Below are 17056 nucleotides of genomic sequence, written 5' to 3'. Positions count from 1 at the left end.
ATGAGTGATTATCATGAGAGAAAACCGCAAATTTACATCGTTTATAGTTCCACCAGCACATCTATAGCTGAATGGAGAGATGAGAGGTGGAGATGGTGCACGTGCTTCTACCTGAGAGGCTGCATCTCGTGCTACAGATCGTTAGACGCAGTTTAATATATATAAAAATAGGTGGGCCGCCAAGCACACAGGGTTCTCTGGGCTTTTCAAAAATAAAATAATGTTATGCAAGTTTGCTGTAGAATCATGACTGAAAGTCTATAGAGATGGGGTTCACAGTTTCTCCCCACAGAGAGCGTCGCAAAATGTTTTGGTTGTTTATTTTTACAGTTTAATTTTGTAGGATGGCAGTTTTTTTTTTTAACTAATCAAAGCTCTTCTGCCCTGACATGTTACACTAGCAAGATCGAAGAGATGGTAGTCAGTTAGAATGGAAAACTTGCTCAGCTGACTGCAAGGTAAGATATTTTACACAGGTTATTGTGCTGTGTTGCAAAAAAAATAAAAATCAATAAACTCCACCATTCGACATTAGGCTCAGAGCCTACCTTCATAAAATAAGATGTTATTAAATCACAAATGCAATGTAGGCTGAGATAAGTTTGGTGGGACCAGGCTGGAGAAAAGTTAAACAACTATGCTGAACCTCAATAACAAGCTGCAAGGCTGAATTTCTATTACGACTGTCTCCTCAACTTACCGGAATAGTGGACAATTAAGAGCATAAACATAATGTTGTAAATCCACATGGTTGTTTCAAAGGCTGTTCACGATATCCAAACTATTACCTATATGATATCCCAATAATAGTAAAGGTATTGCCGTCTGTTGATAAAGTCCAGACGACGGTACGAAGAGACTGGGGATTTTCACTCAGCTACAGCAGAGATGCCTCTGAGTAGAAACACATCGTGTGGACCTCTCTCTCTCTCTCTCTCTCTCTCAGCGCCAGCCATATTACACACTGTCAGTTCTCCTCCCACTTTATTCCTCTACCCCACTCACTCACTGTTGAACAATATGTTGGGTAGGTATATCAGTGGAATATCAGTGGAAAAGTCCCAGTGATGACAGCATGATACACATGAGCAAAAGTATCAGAGTTTATCTCAGCTTCTATAAACAGTTCTGTCTTGATGGGTGACACACATCATCCTCAACCAGGATGAACTACATCCTCTCCTCCATATCTCCTGGGACTTGGGGAATCACCTCGTCTCCTTTATAATCGATCTCTCACACACACATACACACACACTATGCATCTTCATTTTTATCTCTCTTTTTGTAGATGACTAATAGGAGGTTTTTTGTTTTTTGTTAGAAACCGCAGAGTCACTCTCCATGATAATAAACAATCCCTGCCAATGAATCAGGGACTTTCACTCTCATAACCACACACACACATGCACACACACACACACACACACCCTCATACCCTCGTAACTAGAAGCAGATGTGTACAGATCACTCACATGCTTTGGGTTGAGTAAAACTCCATTAGTTCAATCTAACGATCTGATAGAAGCATGTGTGTGTGTGTGCTTTCAGATATCAGACTGAGATTAGAACTCTGGTAGCGCTCTGTTACATACCACTGGAACCATTTAAGACTGCACGATTTAGTGTTCAGCACCTTGGTTTGTTTTGTTTCTGTAAGATATGGCTAAGAATGTCCACTTAACAGCTCCTCCACATGCACTCTGTAACCACCCAGTTCATCCTGCCACATTTAGGAGTTAATAAAGGTCCAGGCACATTCTATGTCATCTATTTTGTATCGTCATCTTTACTATGCGTTGTTGGACCTGCATGTAAGTATTTCACTGTTACTCTACACCTGTTGTTTACGAAGCATGTGACAAATAAAAGTTTATTTGATTCTTAAAAGGTTGGTTTGGAACTGGGCATCATTTACGGAGAAGGGGTGCTGGGTACTAGGGCAGAGGGGTCCATTTGAGTTCCTCCAGATTTGCAGGCACCAGGGCAGTGTGTGTGTGTGTGTGTGTGTGTGTGTGTGTGTGTGTGTGTGTGTGTGTGTGTCATGCACACAAAGGTCATGTTTCATCTGCTATAAATTATCTGGACCTCAAGCTGACCCTTACCCTTCATCCCTTTCTGTTTCTTTCACTCTCTTCCTTGCTCCCTCTTTTTCTCTTCTTCACTCCCTTTTTTCTCTTCTCTCTCTTCAGACCTGGAGTGACCCACCAGGCCTGAGGAGAAAGGAAGGCAGATGAGAAATGAGGGAGCAAGAGAAGAGGGGAGTGAGATGGCGAGATTCTGGAGGATGAGGGGTTCTTCCTCAAACAAATACAATGTGTGTACGTGTGTGTGCGTGTAGAGGGTGTAATCACAGACACAGTGTTAGAAGATCATCCTGTAAACAAACACACTGATCCTGTTGTCAGACCTCTACTGCTAATTAAGACGTGCTGACAGGGACAGTCGACTCTATACACACACACACGGACAGGACAGTGGAGTCAGGGATACCTAGAGGGGGAGGGGTTTGCCTCTTCATCAATAACAACTGGTGAGCTGACTCGAAAGTGGTGCAAGTGTCAACAACCCATTGTTCACCCACCTTGGAATACCTGATGGTCAAATGCCGAACCTTCTACCTCCAGAGGGAGTTTTCAGCTGTTATTGACAGTTGTATACATTCCACCTCAGGACAATAAAAATAACAAACTAGCACTTAACGAACTGTAGGAGGCTATAAAAAAGCAGGAAACCTTACATACAGAGGCTGCTTTTCTGGTTGCCAGCGATTTTAATTCAACACATCTCCCTTGTCACTATGGGCGATAAAGTCCTAGACCACTGTTACTCTACCAACAAACAAGCATACAAGGCCCTCTGTCGTCTGCAATTTGGCAAAACAGATCATGACTCTGTACTCCTGCTTCCTGTTTACAAGCAGAAGCTCAAACAGGAAGTACTTATGACTCGTTCCATTGAGAAATGGTCACCAGAATCAGAGATTATGCTACAGGACTGCTTTGCTATCGCTGATAGGAATATGTTTTAAGACTCTACCGATAACATCGACGAGCTAACCACCTCCTTCATCGGCTTCATTAGGAAATGCATCAGCAACTTTGTCCCCATAGTGAAGGTTCGCTGCTTTCCAAATCAAAAGCCCTGGATTAACACAGAGGTTGGTGCTAAATTTAAGGACATGGCTACTGCACACAGGACTATAGCAGACAACCGTGAGGCTACAGCTGAGGACAGGAACAAGTGCAAGAAGTCCCACTATGACCTCAGCAGAGTCATCAAATGAGCAAAAGGACAAAATAGGAATAAGGTGGAATCATATTACACAGGCTCCGATGCCCGCCATATGTGGCAGGGACTACCATCCATTATGGATTACAAAAGAAGACATAGCCTTTAGCTGCCCCACGATGCGTCCCTACCATATGAACTCAATGCATTTTATGCATACTTCGACAATAACAACATCACGCCTGGTGTTAGGGCCGCCACCGACCCAGAGGATTGGGTGATCTCGATGTCCGAGCTGATGTGAGTAAAGTCATTTATCAGGTCATCACCATGCACAGAACAGAAAATGACCACCATCTATCAGGTATGAAGGTAAGACTCAGATGCAGACAACGTCGAATTAACAATGGTTTAATAATCCAACAGGGGCAGGCAATAGACAGGTCAAGGCAGGCAGGGGCCAGAAAACCAGAGGTGGGGCAACAGTACCGGACGGCAGGCAGGCTCAGGGTAGGCAGAGGTCAATAATCCAGAGGTGGGGCAAAGGTGCAGGTCGGCAGGCTCAGGGTCAGGGTCAGGCAGAGTGTTCAGGCAGGCGGGTTCAGAGTCAGGACAGGCAAGGGTCAAAACCAGGAGGGCGAGAAAAAAAGAGACTGGAAAAAGTAAGAGCTGAGACACAAAAACAGCTGGTTGACTTGACAAGACGAACTGGCAACAGACAAACAGAGAACACAGGTATAAATACACAGGGGATAATGGGAAAGTGGGGCGACACCTGGAGAGGGCTGGAGACAATCACAAAGACAGGTGAAACAGATCAGGGTGTGACAGTACCCCTCCCTCTAGGGGTGCCACCTGGCGTCCTACCTGGTTGACCAGGGTGCCGGTGGTGGAAGTCAACGATGAGGGCTGGGTCCAGGATGTTTCTAGCGGGGACCCAACACCTCTCCTCTGGGCCATAACCTTCCCAGTCAACCAGGTACTCGAAACTCCTGCCCCGTGGTCGAACACTCAGGAGGCTTCTCACCGTGTACCCTGGATGGCCATCAGGGCCTGGAAACTGAAGACAAAGGGCTGTGAGACATGGGCTTAATCCTAGACACAAGGAAAGTAGGATGAATACGGAGGACCCTAGAGATGGGGAACGGGCCGATGAAATGTTTACGGGACTCCACCCGGAGGGGCAGGTCCTGGGAGGAGAGCCATACCCTCTGCCAGAGCCGATAGCGTAGAGCAGGGGTCCTGTGGCGATCCGCTTGTCGCCTATACTTGGAAGTGGTCTTCAACGGAGTGGCCCGGGATTTCTTCCAGGTACGGCGACAGCGGCAGATGAATATCTGGGCAGAGGGATTGCTGACTTCCTCCTCTTGATCAGGGAAGAGTGGAGGCTGATATCCCAAGGAACACTCGAAGGGCAAGAGACATGTGGCAGAGAAAGGAAGGGTGTTGTGAGCGCACTCAACCCATACCAGTTGCTGACTCTAGGTGGTAGGGTTGGCAGAGACAAGGTAGCGAAGAGTCCTGGTTGGTTGGTTCCGACTGGCCGTTGGACAAGGAGGTGGAATGTGGAGGACAGGCTGGCCAATGACGCAATGAGCATACAGAACGCCTTCCAGAACTGGGACGAGAACTGTGAACCCTGGGCCGGAGACATTGTTCACTGGGAGACCGTGGATCAGGAAGACGTACTGCACCATAAGCTGGGCCGTCTCCTTGGCCGAGGGTATTTTGGGAAGAGGAATGAAATGGGCCGCTTTGGAAAATCGGTCGACCAAAGTCAGGATGGTGTGTTGCCCTCAGACAGGGGGAGATCCGGGACAAAATCCAGGGATATATGGGACCAGGAACGATGAGGGACAGGCAGTGGTTGGAGAAGACCAGTCGGAGCTTGCCGAGGAGTCGTGTTCTGTGCGCAGACTGTGCAGGTGGGGACAAACATGGAAACCTCTGGAACTATAGTAGGCCACCAAAAGCGTTGTCGCACGGAGGCCAGGGTCCGACGAGAGCCCAGGTGACAGGCAAGCCTGGAGGAATGGGCCCACTCCAGGACCGCAGAGCAGACAGCGTCAGGCACAAACATCCGGTTATATGGTCCCCCCAGGGTTCGGCTGGGACCACTGTGCTTCTCGGACCTGTTTCCCTATACCCCAGCTGAGTGCTGATGCCAGGCACGAGGTGGAAAGGATGGTCTTGGGCTCTGGGGTGGTAACCGTGGGGTTATAGCTGTGAGACAGGGCATCCAGCTTGACGTTCTTGAACCGGGTAAAAAACAGGGTCCATCTCGCTTGCCTGGAGTTGGGGCGCTTAGCGGTGCAGAAATACTCCAGGTTTTTGTGGTCGGTCCACACAATGAACAGAAGTTCCACCCCTTCTAGCCAGTTGTCTTCATTCCTCCAATGCCATCTTCAACGTGAGAAGCTCCTAATTCCTGACATCGTAGTTCCTCTCTGTGGCGTTGAGGCGGTGGAAGAAGAAGGCGCAGGGATGCAGCTTAAGATCCAGGGCAGAACGTTGCGACAGAACAGCCCCCACTCCGACATCTGAAGCATCGGCCTCCACCATGAACTGACAGGAAGTGTCAGGATGAATCAGAATAGGAGCAGTGGTGAAGCAGTGTTTAAGGTCCCGGAACACACGGTCTACGGCAGAGGACCCCTTGTCACGAAAATCAGAAAAGCAATCAAATTAAATCGTTTACCTTTGATGAACTTCGGATGTTTTCACTCACGAGACCCCCAATTAGATAGCAAATGTTCCTTTTTTCCAAAAATATTATTTTTGTAGGCGAAATAGCTCCAGTTTGTTCTTCACGTTTGGCTGAGAAATCGACCGAAAATTGCAGTCACGACAACGCCGAAAAATATTCCAAATTAGCTCCATAATATCGACAGAAACATGGCAAACATTGTTTATAATCAATCCTCAAGGTGTTTTTCAAATATCTATTCAATAATATATCAACCGGGACTGGTGGCTTCTTAGTAGGAAAGAGAGAAACAATGGCCGCATTTGTCCTTTACGCACAAAATACTCTGAGAGACTTCAGCTGACCACTGACGAAATGTTGACGTTCAGGCTCATTTTTCAAAATAAAAGCCTGAAACGATGTATTGTGACACTAGACACATTTAGGGAAGCCATAGAAAAAGGAATCTGGTTGATATCTCATTCACTGCTCAATAGGGACGCATAGGAACACAGAGCTTTCTAAATAAGAGTCCCTTCCTGATTGGATTTTTCTTTCAATATCAGTTCTGTTATACTCACAGACAATATTTTTTACAGTTTTGGAAACTTTAGAGTGTTTTCTATCCTAAGCTGTCAATTATATGCATATTCTAGCATCTTGTCCTGACAAAATAGCCTGTTTACTTTGGGGACGTTATTCTTCCAAAAATGAAAAGAGTGCCCCCTAGATTCAAGAGGTTAACTCTGAGACCATGACAAACTAGATTCCCTGGTCTGATGAAAAAAAGATTCAACGCAGAATGAGGAAGAGCCGGTTTTGTTTGTTTGCAAAGTGTGTTGTTTAAAAGTATATTGGTAGCTACTGTCGTGTCTTTTGCATCATTAAACTGAAGATTAATCTTTATCAAATAACTCTCTGTAATTACTATTACGCGATTAAACTCATTAATCATGTAAATCAAATCAAATCAAATTTTATTTGTCACATACACATGGTTAGCAGATGTTAATGCGAGTGTAGCGAAATGCTTGTGCTTCTAGTTCCGACAATGCACTAATAACCAACAAGTAATCTAACTAACAATTCCAAAACTATTGTCTTATACACAGTGTAAGGGGATAAAGAATATGTACATAAAGATATATGAATGAGTGATGGTACAGAGCAGCATAGGCAAGATACAGTAGATGGTATCGAGTACAGTATATACATATGAGATGAGTATGTAAACAAAGTGGCTAGTGATACATGTATTACATAAGGATGCAGTAGATGATATAGAGTACAGTATATACGTATGCATATGAGATTAATAATGTAGGGTATGTAATATTATATTAGGTAGCATTGTTTAAAGTGGCTAGTGATATATTTTACATAATTTCCCATCAAATCCCATTATTAAAGTGGCTGGAGTTGAGTCAGTGTGTCAGTGTGTTGGCAGCAGCCACTCAATGTTAGTGGTGGCTGTTTAACAGTCTGATGGCCTTGAGATAGAAGCTGTTTTTCAGTCTCTCGGTCCCAGCTTTGATGCACCTGTACTGACCTCGCCTTCTGGATGATAGCGGGGTGAACAGGCAGTGGCTCGGGTGGTTGTTGTCCTTGATGATCTTTATGGCCTTCCTGTAACATCGGGTGGTGTAGGTGTCCTGGAGTGCAGGTAGTTTGCCCCCGGTGATGCGTTGTGCAGACCTCACTACCCTCTGGAGAGCCTTACGGTTGTGGGCGGAGCAGTTGCCGTACCAGGCGGTGATACAGCCCGCCAGGATGATCTCGATTGTGCATCTGTAGAAGTTTGTGAGTGCTTTTGGTGACAAGCCGAATTTCTTCAGCCTCCTGAGGTTGAAGAGGCGCTGCTACGCCTTCTTCACAATGCTGTCTGCGTGAGTGGACCAATTCAGTTTGTCTGTGATGTGTATGCCGAGGAACTTAAAACGTACTACCCTCTCCACTACTGTTCCATCGATGTGGATAGGGGGGTGTTCCCTCTGCTGTTTCCTGAAGTCCACAATCATCTCCTTAGTTTTGTTGACGTTGAGTGTGAGGTTATTTTCCTGACACCACACTCCGAGGGCCCTCACCTCCTCCCTGTAGGCCGTCTCGTCGTTGTTGGTAATCAAGCCTACCACTGTTGTGTCGTCCGCAAACTTGATGATTGAGTTGGAGGCGTGCGTGGCCACGCAGTCGTGGGTGAACAGGGAGTACAGGAGAGGGCTCAGAACGCACCCTTGTGGGGCCCCAGTGTTGAAGATCAGCGGGGTGGAGATGTTGTTGCCTACCCTCACCACCTGGGGGCGGCCCGTCAGGAAGTCCAGTACCCAGTTGCACAGGGCGGGGTCGAGACCCAGGGTCTCGAGCTTGATGACGAGCTTGGAGGGTACTATGGTGTTGAATGCCGAGCTGTAGTCGATGAACAGCATTCTCACATAGGTATTCCTCTTGTCCAGATGGGTTAGGGCAGTGTGGTTGAGATTGCATCGTCTGTGGACCTATTTGGGCGCTAAGCAAATTGGAGTGGGTCTAGGGTGTCAGGTAGGGTGGAGGTGATATGGTCCTTGACTAGTCTCTCAAAGCACTTCATGATGACGGAAGTGAGTGCTACAGGGCGGTAGTCGTTTAGCTCAGTTACCTTAGCTTTCTTGGGAACAGGAACAATGGTGGCCCTCTTGAAGCATGTGGGAACAGCAGACTGGTATAGGGATTGATTGAATATGTCCGTAAACACACCGGCCAGCTGGTCTGCGCATGCTCTGAGGGCGCGGCTGGGGATGCCGTCTGGGCCTGCAGCCTTGCGAGGGTTAACACGTTTAAATGTTTTACTCACCTCGGCTGCAGTGAAGGAGAGACCGCATGTTTTCGTTGCAGGCCGTGTCAGTGGCACTGTATTGTCCTCAAAGCGGGCAAAAAAGTTATTTAGTTGCCTGGGAGCAAGACATACTGGGCTGGTTTTCTTCTTGTAGTCCGTGATTGACTGTAGACCCTGCCACATACCTCTTGTGTCTGAGCCGTTGAATTGAGATTCTACTTTGTCTCTATACTGACGCTTAGCTTGTTTGATAGCCTTGCGGAGGGAATAGCTGCACTGTTTGTATTCGGTCATGTTACTACCAGTCACCTTGCCCTGATTAAAAGCAGTGGTTCGCGCTTTCAGTTTCACGCGAATACTGCCATCAATCCACGGTTTCTGGTTAGGGAATGTTTTAATCGTTGCTATGGGAACGACATCTTCAACACACGTTCTAATGAACTATTCGTCAATGTTGTTATCTGACGCAATACGAAACATATCCCAGTCCACGTGATGGAAGCAGTCTTGGAGTGTGTCAGCTTAGTCGGACCAGCGTTGGACAGACCTCAGCGTGGGAGCTTCTTGTTTTAGTTTCTGTCTGTAGGCAGGGATCAACAAAATGGAGTGGTGGTCAGCTTTTCCGAAAGGAGGGCGGGGCAGGGCCTTATATCCGTCGCGGAAGTTAGAGTAACAATGATCCAAGGTTTTTCCACCCCTGGTTGCGCAATCGATATGCTGATAAAATTTAGGGAGTCTTGTTTTCAGATTAGCCTTGTTAAAATCCCCAGCTACAATGAATGAGAAACCCGCTGGCTGCACCGCCTCCGATAGCGTCTCTCCAGTGAGCCATGTTTCCGTGAAGCAAAGAACGTTACAGTCTCTAATGTCCCTCTGGAATGCTACCCTTGCTTGGATTTCATCAACCTTGTTGTCAAGAGACTGGACATTGGCGAGAAGAATGCTAGGGAGTGGTGCACGATGTGCCCGTCTCCGGAGTCTGACCAGAAGACCGCCTCGTTTCCCTCTTTTACAGAGTCGTTTTTTTGGGTCGCCGCATGGGATCCATTCCGTTGTCCTAGTTGAAAGGCAGAACACAGGATCCGCGTCGCGAAATTCATATTCTTGGTCGTACTGATGGTGAGTTGACGCTGATCTTATATTCAGTAGTTCTTCTCGACTGTATGTAATGAAACCTAAGATGACCTGGGGTACTAATGTAAGAAATAACACGTAAAAAAACAAAAAACTGCATAGTTTCCTAGGAACGCGAAACGAGGCGGCCATCTCTGTCGGCGCCGGAAGAACAATTGTAATTAACTTGTTAGGGATTAGGTCCCTCTGTCGGGATCAAATCAGCGGAAATTTCAAGAGCGCCACCTATAGTTTTTGATAAAACTCAAACTTTCATTAAAACACACATGCAAGGTACTACATTTTTTATTTTTTTATTTCACCTTTATTTAACCAGGTAGGCTAGTTGAGAACAAGTTCTCATTTGCAACTGCGACCTGGCCAAGATAAAGCATAGCAGTGTGAACAGACAACACAGAGTTACACATGGAATAAACAATTAACAAGTCAATAACACAGTAGAAAGAAAGGGGAGTCTATATACAATGTGTGCAAAAGGCATGAGGAGGTAGGCGAATAATTACAATTTTGCAGATTAACACTGGAGTGATAAATGATCAGATGGTCATGTACAGGTAGAGATATTGGTGTGCAAAAGAGCAGAAAAGTAAATAAATAAAAACAGTATAAAAACAGTATGGGAATGAGGTCGGTGAAAATGGGTGGGCTATTTACCAATAGACTATGTACAGCTGCAGCGATCGGTTAGCTGCTCAGATAGCTGATGTTTGAAGTTGGTGAGGGAGATAAAAGTCTCCAACTACAGCGATTTTTGCAGTTCATTCCAGTCACAGGCAGCAGAGTACTGGAACGAAAGGCGGCCAAATGAGGTGTTGGCTTTAGGGATGATCAGTGAGATACACCTGCTGGAGCTACACTCGTTGTGATTCTAGACACCAAGTCAGATTTGTAAAATGCTTTTCGGCGAAAGCATGAGAAGCTATTATCTGATAGCATGCACCCCCAAAGTACTGGAACGTCACCTAAAACAACAGATTTTGCGGTAGCCGGCGCTACCCAAAACGCAGAAATAAAATATAAAACATTCATTACCTTTGACGAGCTTCTTTCTTGGCACTCCTATATATCCCATAAACATCACAATTGGGCGGATTAATATATTTAGTTTTTTTAGGGATTTTTACTCCTAAACACGTTATGTTATAGCCACAGACACGATTTAACCAGTTTTAGAGACTTCAGAGTGTTTTCTATACACACATACTTATCATTTGCATATACTATATTCCTGGCATGAGTAGCAGGACTTTGAAATGTTGCGCGATTTTTAACAAAAAGCTGCGAAAACGTGCATGATCCGTAACAGGTTTTAACTAGGAAGTCGGGGCACCAAGGAAAATATTCCGATTATAAAGTTATAATTTTCCTAATATAAATTTCAGATATTTTCATATCTGATCAATAGACTTCTGATTAATGAATTATTCTTCACCTCACGTTAGTCTCATTCCAAACGTCGTAAATGGTTGGTTATCTGCACGAACCCAGTCTTCACTATGAGTCATCCATACATCAATTGTCTTAAAACATGTATTTCCTAACTAAGTAATTGACAGAAATGCATAACACAAACAAACAAAATAGATATGTTTACAAAGAAATGATAGCAGATGTGCCCTAGTGGGCTAAACCGGCATGGCGGCTTGTTAGACAAAAGGGGAGTGGGGGTCAGCTGAAAAGTCACTACAGAGTTGATAATTATAACAATTGAAATGCTAATTCTTTGCACATGAACGCTCACTCATTCGGGAACAATTGCAATTTCGTATGAAAAGCGTGCCCAAATTAAACTGCCTGCTACTTAGGCCCAGAAGCTAGGATATGCATATAATTAGTATATTTGGATAGAAAACACTCTAATGTTTCCAAAACTGTTTAAAATCATGTCTGTGAGTATAACAGAACTGATATGGCACTATTATTTTGAAATGCTGTTTTTCCATTGAAAGCCTATGCACCATACAAAGACTTAGGACCCAGTTCACAAGCTATGTGGCTTCCTCTACATGTGGCCAGTCTTTAGGCATTGTTTCAGGCTTTTACTCTGAAAAATGAGGGAGATACAGCACTTTCAATCAGTGGACAGTGGAAATTTCCAGACATCAGCCATGCGCCTGATCGGGAACGCGCCTTTCTTGTTTCTCCTTTCCTATTGACGAAGCTTTTGTCCGGTTGAAATATTATTGATTATTTATGACAAAAACAACTGGAGGATTTGATTTTAAACATCGTTTGGCATGTTTCTACTAACTTTTATTGGACTTTTTCGACTTTTTGTCTGGACTTAGTGCACGCACCTTGTGCATTCAGGTTACTGGACAAAACGCGCGAACAAAAATTAGGTTTTTTGGTCATAAAGAAGGACATTATCGAACAAAACAAACATTCATTGTCTAACATGGAGACCTGGGAGTGCCACCAGATGAAGATCACCAAAGGTAAGTGATTCATTTTAATGCTATTTCTGACTTGTGTGACACCTCTCCTTGTTTGGAAAATGTCTGTATGGGTTTCTGTGGCTAGGCTCTGACCTAACATAATCGCAAAGTGTGCTTTCACCGTAAAGCCTTTTGAAATCTGACACAGTGGTTGCATTAAGGAGAAGTGTATCTTTATTCGTATATTTAACACGTGCATCTTTTACCAATGTTTATGATGAGTATTTCAGTTATATGATGTGGCTCTCTACACTTTCACCGGATGTTTGTTTAACCTCTTGAACCTCTGGTGGCAGTATTTCATTTTTGGATGAAAAACGTTCCCGTTTTAAACAAGATATTTTGTCACGAAAAGATGCTCGGCTATGCATATAATTGACAGCTTTGGAAAGAAAACACTCTGACGTTTCCAAAACTGCAAAGATATTGTCTGTGAGTGCCACTGAACTAATGCTACAGGCGAAACCAAGATGAAATTTCACACAGGAAGTGAGCCAGATTTTGGAGGCGCTGTGTTCCAATGTCTCCTTATATGGCTGTGAATGCGCAAGAAATGAGCCTACACTTTCTGTCGTTTCCCCAAGTTGTTTGCAGCATTGTGACGTATTTGTAGGCATATCATTGGAAAAATGACCATAAGAGACTACATTTACCAGGTGTCCGCTCGGTGTCCTCCGTCGAAACTATTGCGTAATCTCCAGGTGCGTGCATTTTTCCATTTTGAACAGAGGAGAGACCAAACTGCAACGAGTGATTTATCATTGAATAGATATGTGAAAAACACCTTGAGGATTGATTCTAAACAACGTTTGCCATGTTTCTGTCGATATTATGGAGTTAATTTGGAAAAAAGTTTGCGTTGTAATGACTGAATTTTCGGATTTTTTTCTTAGCCAAACGTGATGAACAAAACGGAGCGATTTCTCCTACACAAATAATATTTTTGGAAAAACTGAACATTTGCTATCTAACTGAGAGTCTCCTCATTGAAAACATCTGAAGTTACATTTACATTTAAGTCATTTAGCAGACGCTCTTATCCAGAGCGACTTACAAATTGGTGCTTTCACCTTATGACATCCAGTGGGACAGCCACTTTACGATAGTGCATCTAAATCTTTTAAGGGGGGGGGGGGGGGGTGAGAAGGATTACTTTATCCTATCCTAGGTATTCCTTAAAGAGGTGGGGTTTCAGGTGTCTCCGGAAGGTGGTGATTGACTCCGCTGGAGCAAAGGTAAATGATTTTATTTGAATGCTTTTCTTGTTTTTGTGAAAATGTTGCCTGCTGAATGCTAGGCTTAATGCTATGCTAGCTATCAATACTCTTACACAAATGCTTGTGTAGCTATAGTTGAAAATCATTTTTGAAAATCTGAGATGACAGTGTTGTTAACAAAAGGCTAAGCTTGTGAGCCAATATATTTATTTCATTTCATTTGCAATTTTCATGAATAGTTAACGTTGCGTTATGGTAATGAGCTTGAGGCTATAATTCTAACATCAGATAACATTCATATATTAGCCATTTCTGATGCTCACTTAGCTAATTCATTTCATGATACATCAGTAGCAATACAAGGATATAACATCTGTAGAAGAGACAGAAATGCTTATGGGGAGGAGTTGATGTATCTATTCCGAGCCATATCCCTGTAATGCTTAGAGAATAACTTATGTCAAGTGTTATTGAAGTGTTGTGGTTGCAGGTTCAATTGGCACATCGATAGCCTTTTCTTTTGGGGTGTTGCTATAGGCCACCAAGTACTAACAGTCAGTATCTAAATAATATGTGTGAAATTCTTGATAGTGTATGTGATGTAAACTGAGAGGTCTACTTTCTTGGGGACCTGAATATTGACTGGTTTTCATCAAGCTGTCTGCTCAAGAGGAAGCTTCTTACTCTAACCAGTGCCTGTAATCTTGTTCAGGTTATTAATCAACCTACCAGGGTGTTTACAAATACTACAGGGACAAGATCATCCACATGTATTGATCACATTTGTACTAACACTGTAGAACTTTGTTCTAAAGCTAAATCCGCACCCATTGGATGCAGTGATCACAATATAGTGGCTATATCCAGGAAAGCCAAAGTTTCAACAGTTGGGCCTAAAATAGTGTATAAGAGATCATACAAAATATTTTGCTGTGAATCTTATGTGGATGATGTTAAAAATATTTGTTGGTCTGATGTGATTAATGAGGAGCATCCAGATGCTGCACTTGATGAATTTATGAAATTGCTTCTTCCAGTTATTGATAAACATGCACCTGCTAAGAAACTGACTGTTAGAACGGTTAAGGCTCCATGGATTGATGAGGAATTGAAAAACTGAATGGTTGAAAGAGATGGGGCAAAAGGAGTGGCTAATAAGTCTGGCTGTACATCTGACTGGCTTACTTACTGCAAATTGAGAATTTATGTGACTAAACTCAACAAAAAGAAGGCCGTCATTGTAATTAAGAATTTGTTCTTAACTGACTTACCTTGTTAAATAAAGGATAAAAAAAAGATGTTAGCACTAAACAGTCTCCATATATACAGTACCAGTCAAAAGTTTGGACACGCCTACTAATTCCAGGGTTTTTCTTTATTTTTACTATTTTCTACATTGTAGAATAATAGTTATGACATCAAAACTATGAAATAACACATGGAATCATGTAGTAACCAAAACAGTGTTAAACACATCAAAATATCTCACAAAGACAGTGGTTGAAACCGAAAATCTCAATTTTGACTCATCAGACCAAAGGACAGATTTCCAGTGGTCTAATGTCCATTGCTCGTGTTTCTTGGTCCAAGAAAGTCTCCTCTTCTTATTGGATGTCCTTTGGTAGTCATTTCTTTGTAGCAATTTGACCATGAAAGCCTGATCCACGCAGTCTCCTGTGAACAGTTGATGCTGAGATGTGTCTGTTACTTGAAGTCTGTGAAGCATTTATTTGGGCTGCAATTTCTGAGGCTTGTAACTCCTCTGCAGCAGAGGTAACGCTGGGTCATCATTTCCTGTGGCGGTCCTCATGAGAGCCAGTTTCATAATAGCGCTTGATGGTTTTTGCGACTGCAATTGAAAAAAATGTCTTAAAATGTTCCGCATTGACTGACCTTCATGTCTTAAAGTAATGATGGACTGTCATTTCACTTTGCTCATTTGAGCTGTTCTTGCCATAATCTGGACTTGGTCTTTTACCAAATAGGGCTATCTTCTGTATACCACCTCTACCATGTCACAACACAACTTATTGGCTCAAACACAAATTAAGACACAAATTAAAATTAAGATTCCACAAATAAACTTTTATCAAGTCACACATTACATGATTCCATATGTGTTATTTCATAGTTTTGATGTCTTCACTATTATTCTACAATGTAAAAAATAGTCAAAATAAAGAAAAACCCTGGAATGAGTAGGTGTCCGAACTTTTGACTGGTACTGTGGGCATCCTAGAGCAAAACAGGAACGTGGTCATAATAGTCTAGCCTTTGGATTGAGACGCAGCCAATGTGCGGACATCGACCTTAGGTGCACACTCCCCAATGAAATACAGCAGCTCCTTTTCAATCTGCCAGATACACACATACATGCACGCAAGCATACACACCCAATGACACACCTTATCTCTCTTTCAGACTAGTGTTTGTCCTTCATCTCCTGTGTTTATGGGTGTTGATGTGAAACAATCCCCGAGTAGAAAACCATGTCCTTTTGTATATCACACTAACCATAACTGTTTAAGACACAAATCCTTCAACGTACAATACATACACGTCACACACACACACACACAGAATAGGTCCCATTTGACATAAAAGACCATTACACTTGAAGAGGAAAGAAATATTTTTTTCCACTATTGTTTTGCTAGCTGATAAAGATTGTTATAACATTCCAAATGGGTGTGTCTATACCTACAGTCTCCTCAAAATGTGACTTTGGTGACTAATAACTGGGATCATTTCTACCACTATAATACTTCCTTACTTCTATTTCACAATGGCCTGTTCTTATGAGGTAACAATCAGCCTATGTTGTCTGGTGGACACTGCTGTGGAGGGAGAGAGAGAGAAATAGCTCTATCTGGTCAGGCAGTTTTCTCACCATGTGTGTGTTTGTGGTTTTGCTTGTGTCAGAGCTGATATGTGTATTTAGCAGACAAGTTGCAGCTGGGGTCTCACACACACCTGCTTTTGGTTGTGCACCCCTCTCTTATGTCCCTGTGTGTGTGTCTGTGTGTGTGATATTACCATTTGATGAAGCATGTAGAAGCTGGGAAAGATCTAGCTACTACATACACTTGCACCCCCCTCTACACAAGCATTGTTCAGTCTCATGTTTGTCTGTGTTCGGTGGGAATCTAATTGGCCTTTACAGCCAGAGGCAGACCACTAAACTATGATGACTGCCATGTACCTCAAACCACCAACAGATCACTCATTACAGTACATGTGTTTTTGTACAGTAATTGCCAAACTTACAGCTAGTCATCATGTAGTACAGAGAGTGCTTGGGCCCCATTCCAAACAGATTGGAAATGCAGAGATCAACTCCACTCATTGTGCCACTGAGAATACTCACCTGGAGAGAGTTCTACGTTTTCCACCGACCGCTGGTCCTGTAAGTCAAGTTGGGAATGTTGACTGTAATTCCAGCCCTCACAGAAGGATACTAGGAATACTGGGGAATGTTGGGATTTATTGTTGACTGATTGTAAATTCATGCTGGGACATCCAGGATGTGGCTAAATTCTGG

General features: G+C 43.5%; 1 protein-coding gene across 1 annotated transcript in view; it reads right to left on the bottom strand.

The window, feature by feature from the left end:
- LOC115109462 (hepatocyte growth factor-like) overlaps positions 1 to 883 on the bottom strand; it is a 28656-nt gene extending 27773 nt beyond the window's left edge. The window contains exon 1 of the mRNA XM_029634369.2: positions 701 to 883. Coding sequence (XP_029490229.1) covers positions 701 to 749 — 49 coding nt within the window. The 5' untranslated portion in view covers positions 750 to 883. The remainder of the gene's footprint in view (positions 1 to 700) is intronic.
- Positions 884 to 17056: the final 16173 nt, after the last annotated feature.

Source organism: Oncorhynchus nerka, linkage group LG25 (assembly GCF_034236695.1).
Source record: "Oncorhynchus nerka isolate Pitt River linkage group LG25, Oner_Uvic_2.0, whole genome shotgun sequence".
Taxonomy (NCBI): domain Eukaryota; kingdom Metazoa; phylum Chordata; class Actinopteri; order Salmoniformes; family Salmonidae; genus Oncorhynchus; species Oncorhynchus nerka.
Note: the sequence above shows the minus strand (reverse complement) of the source record. Positions and strands in the feature narration are given on the sequence as shown.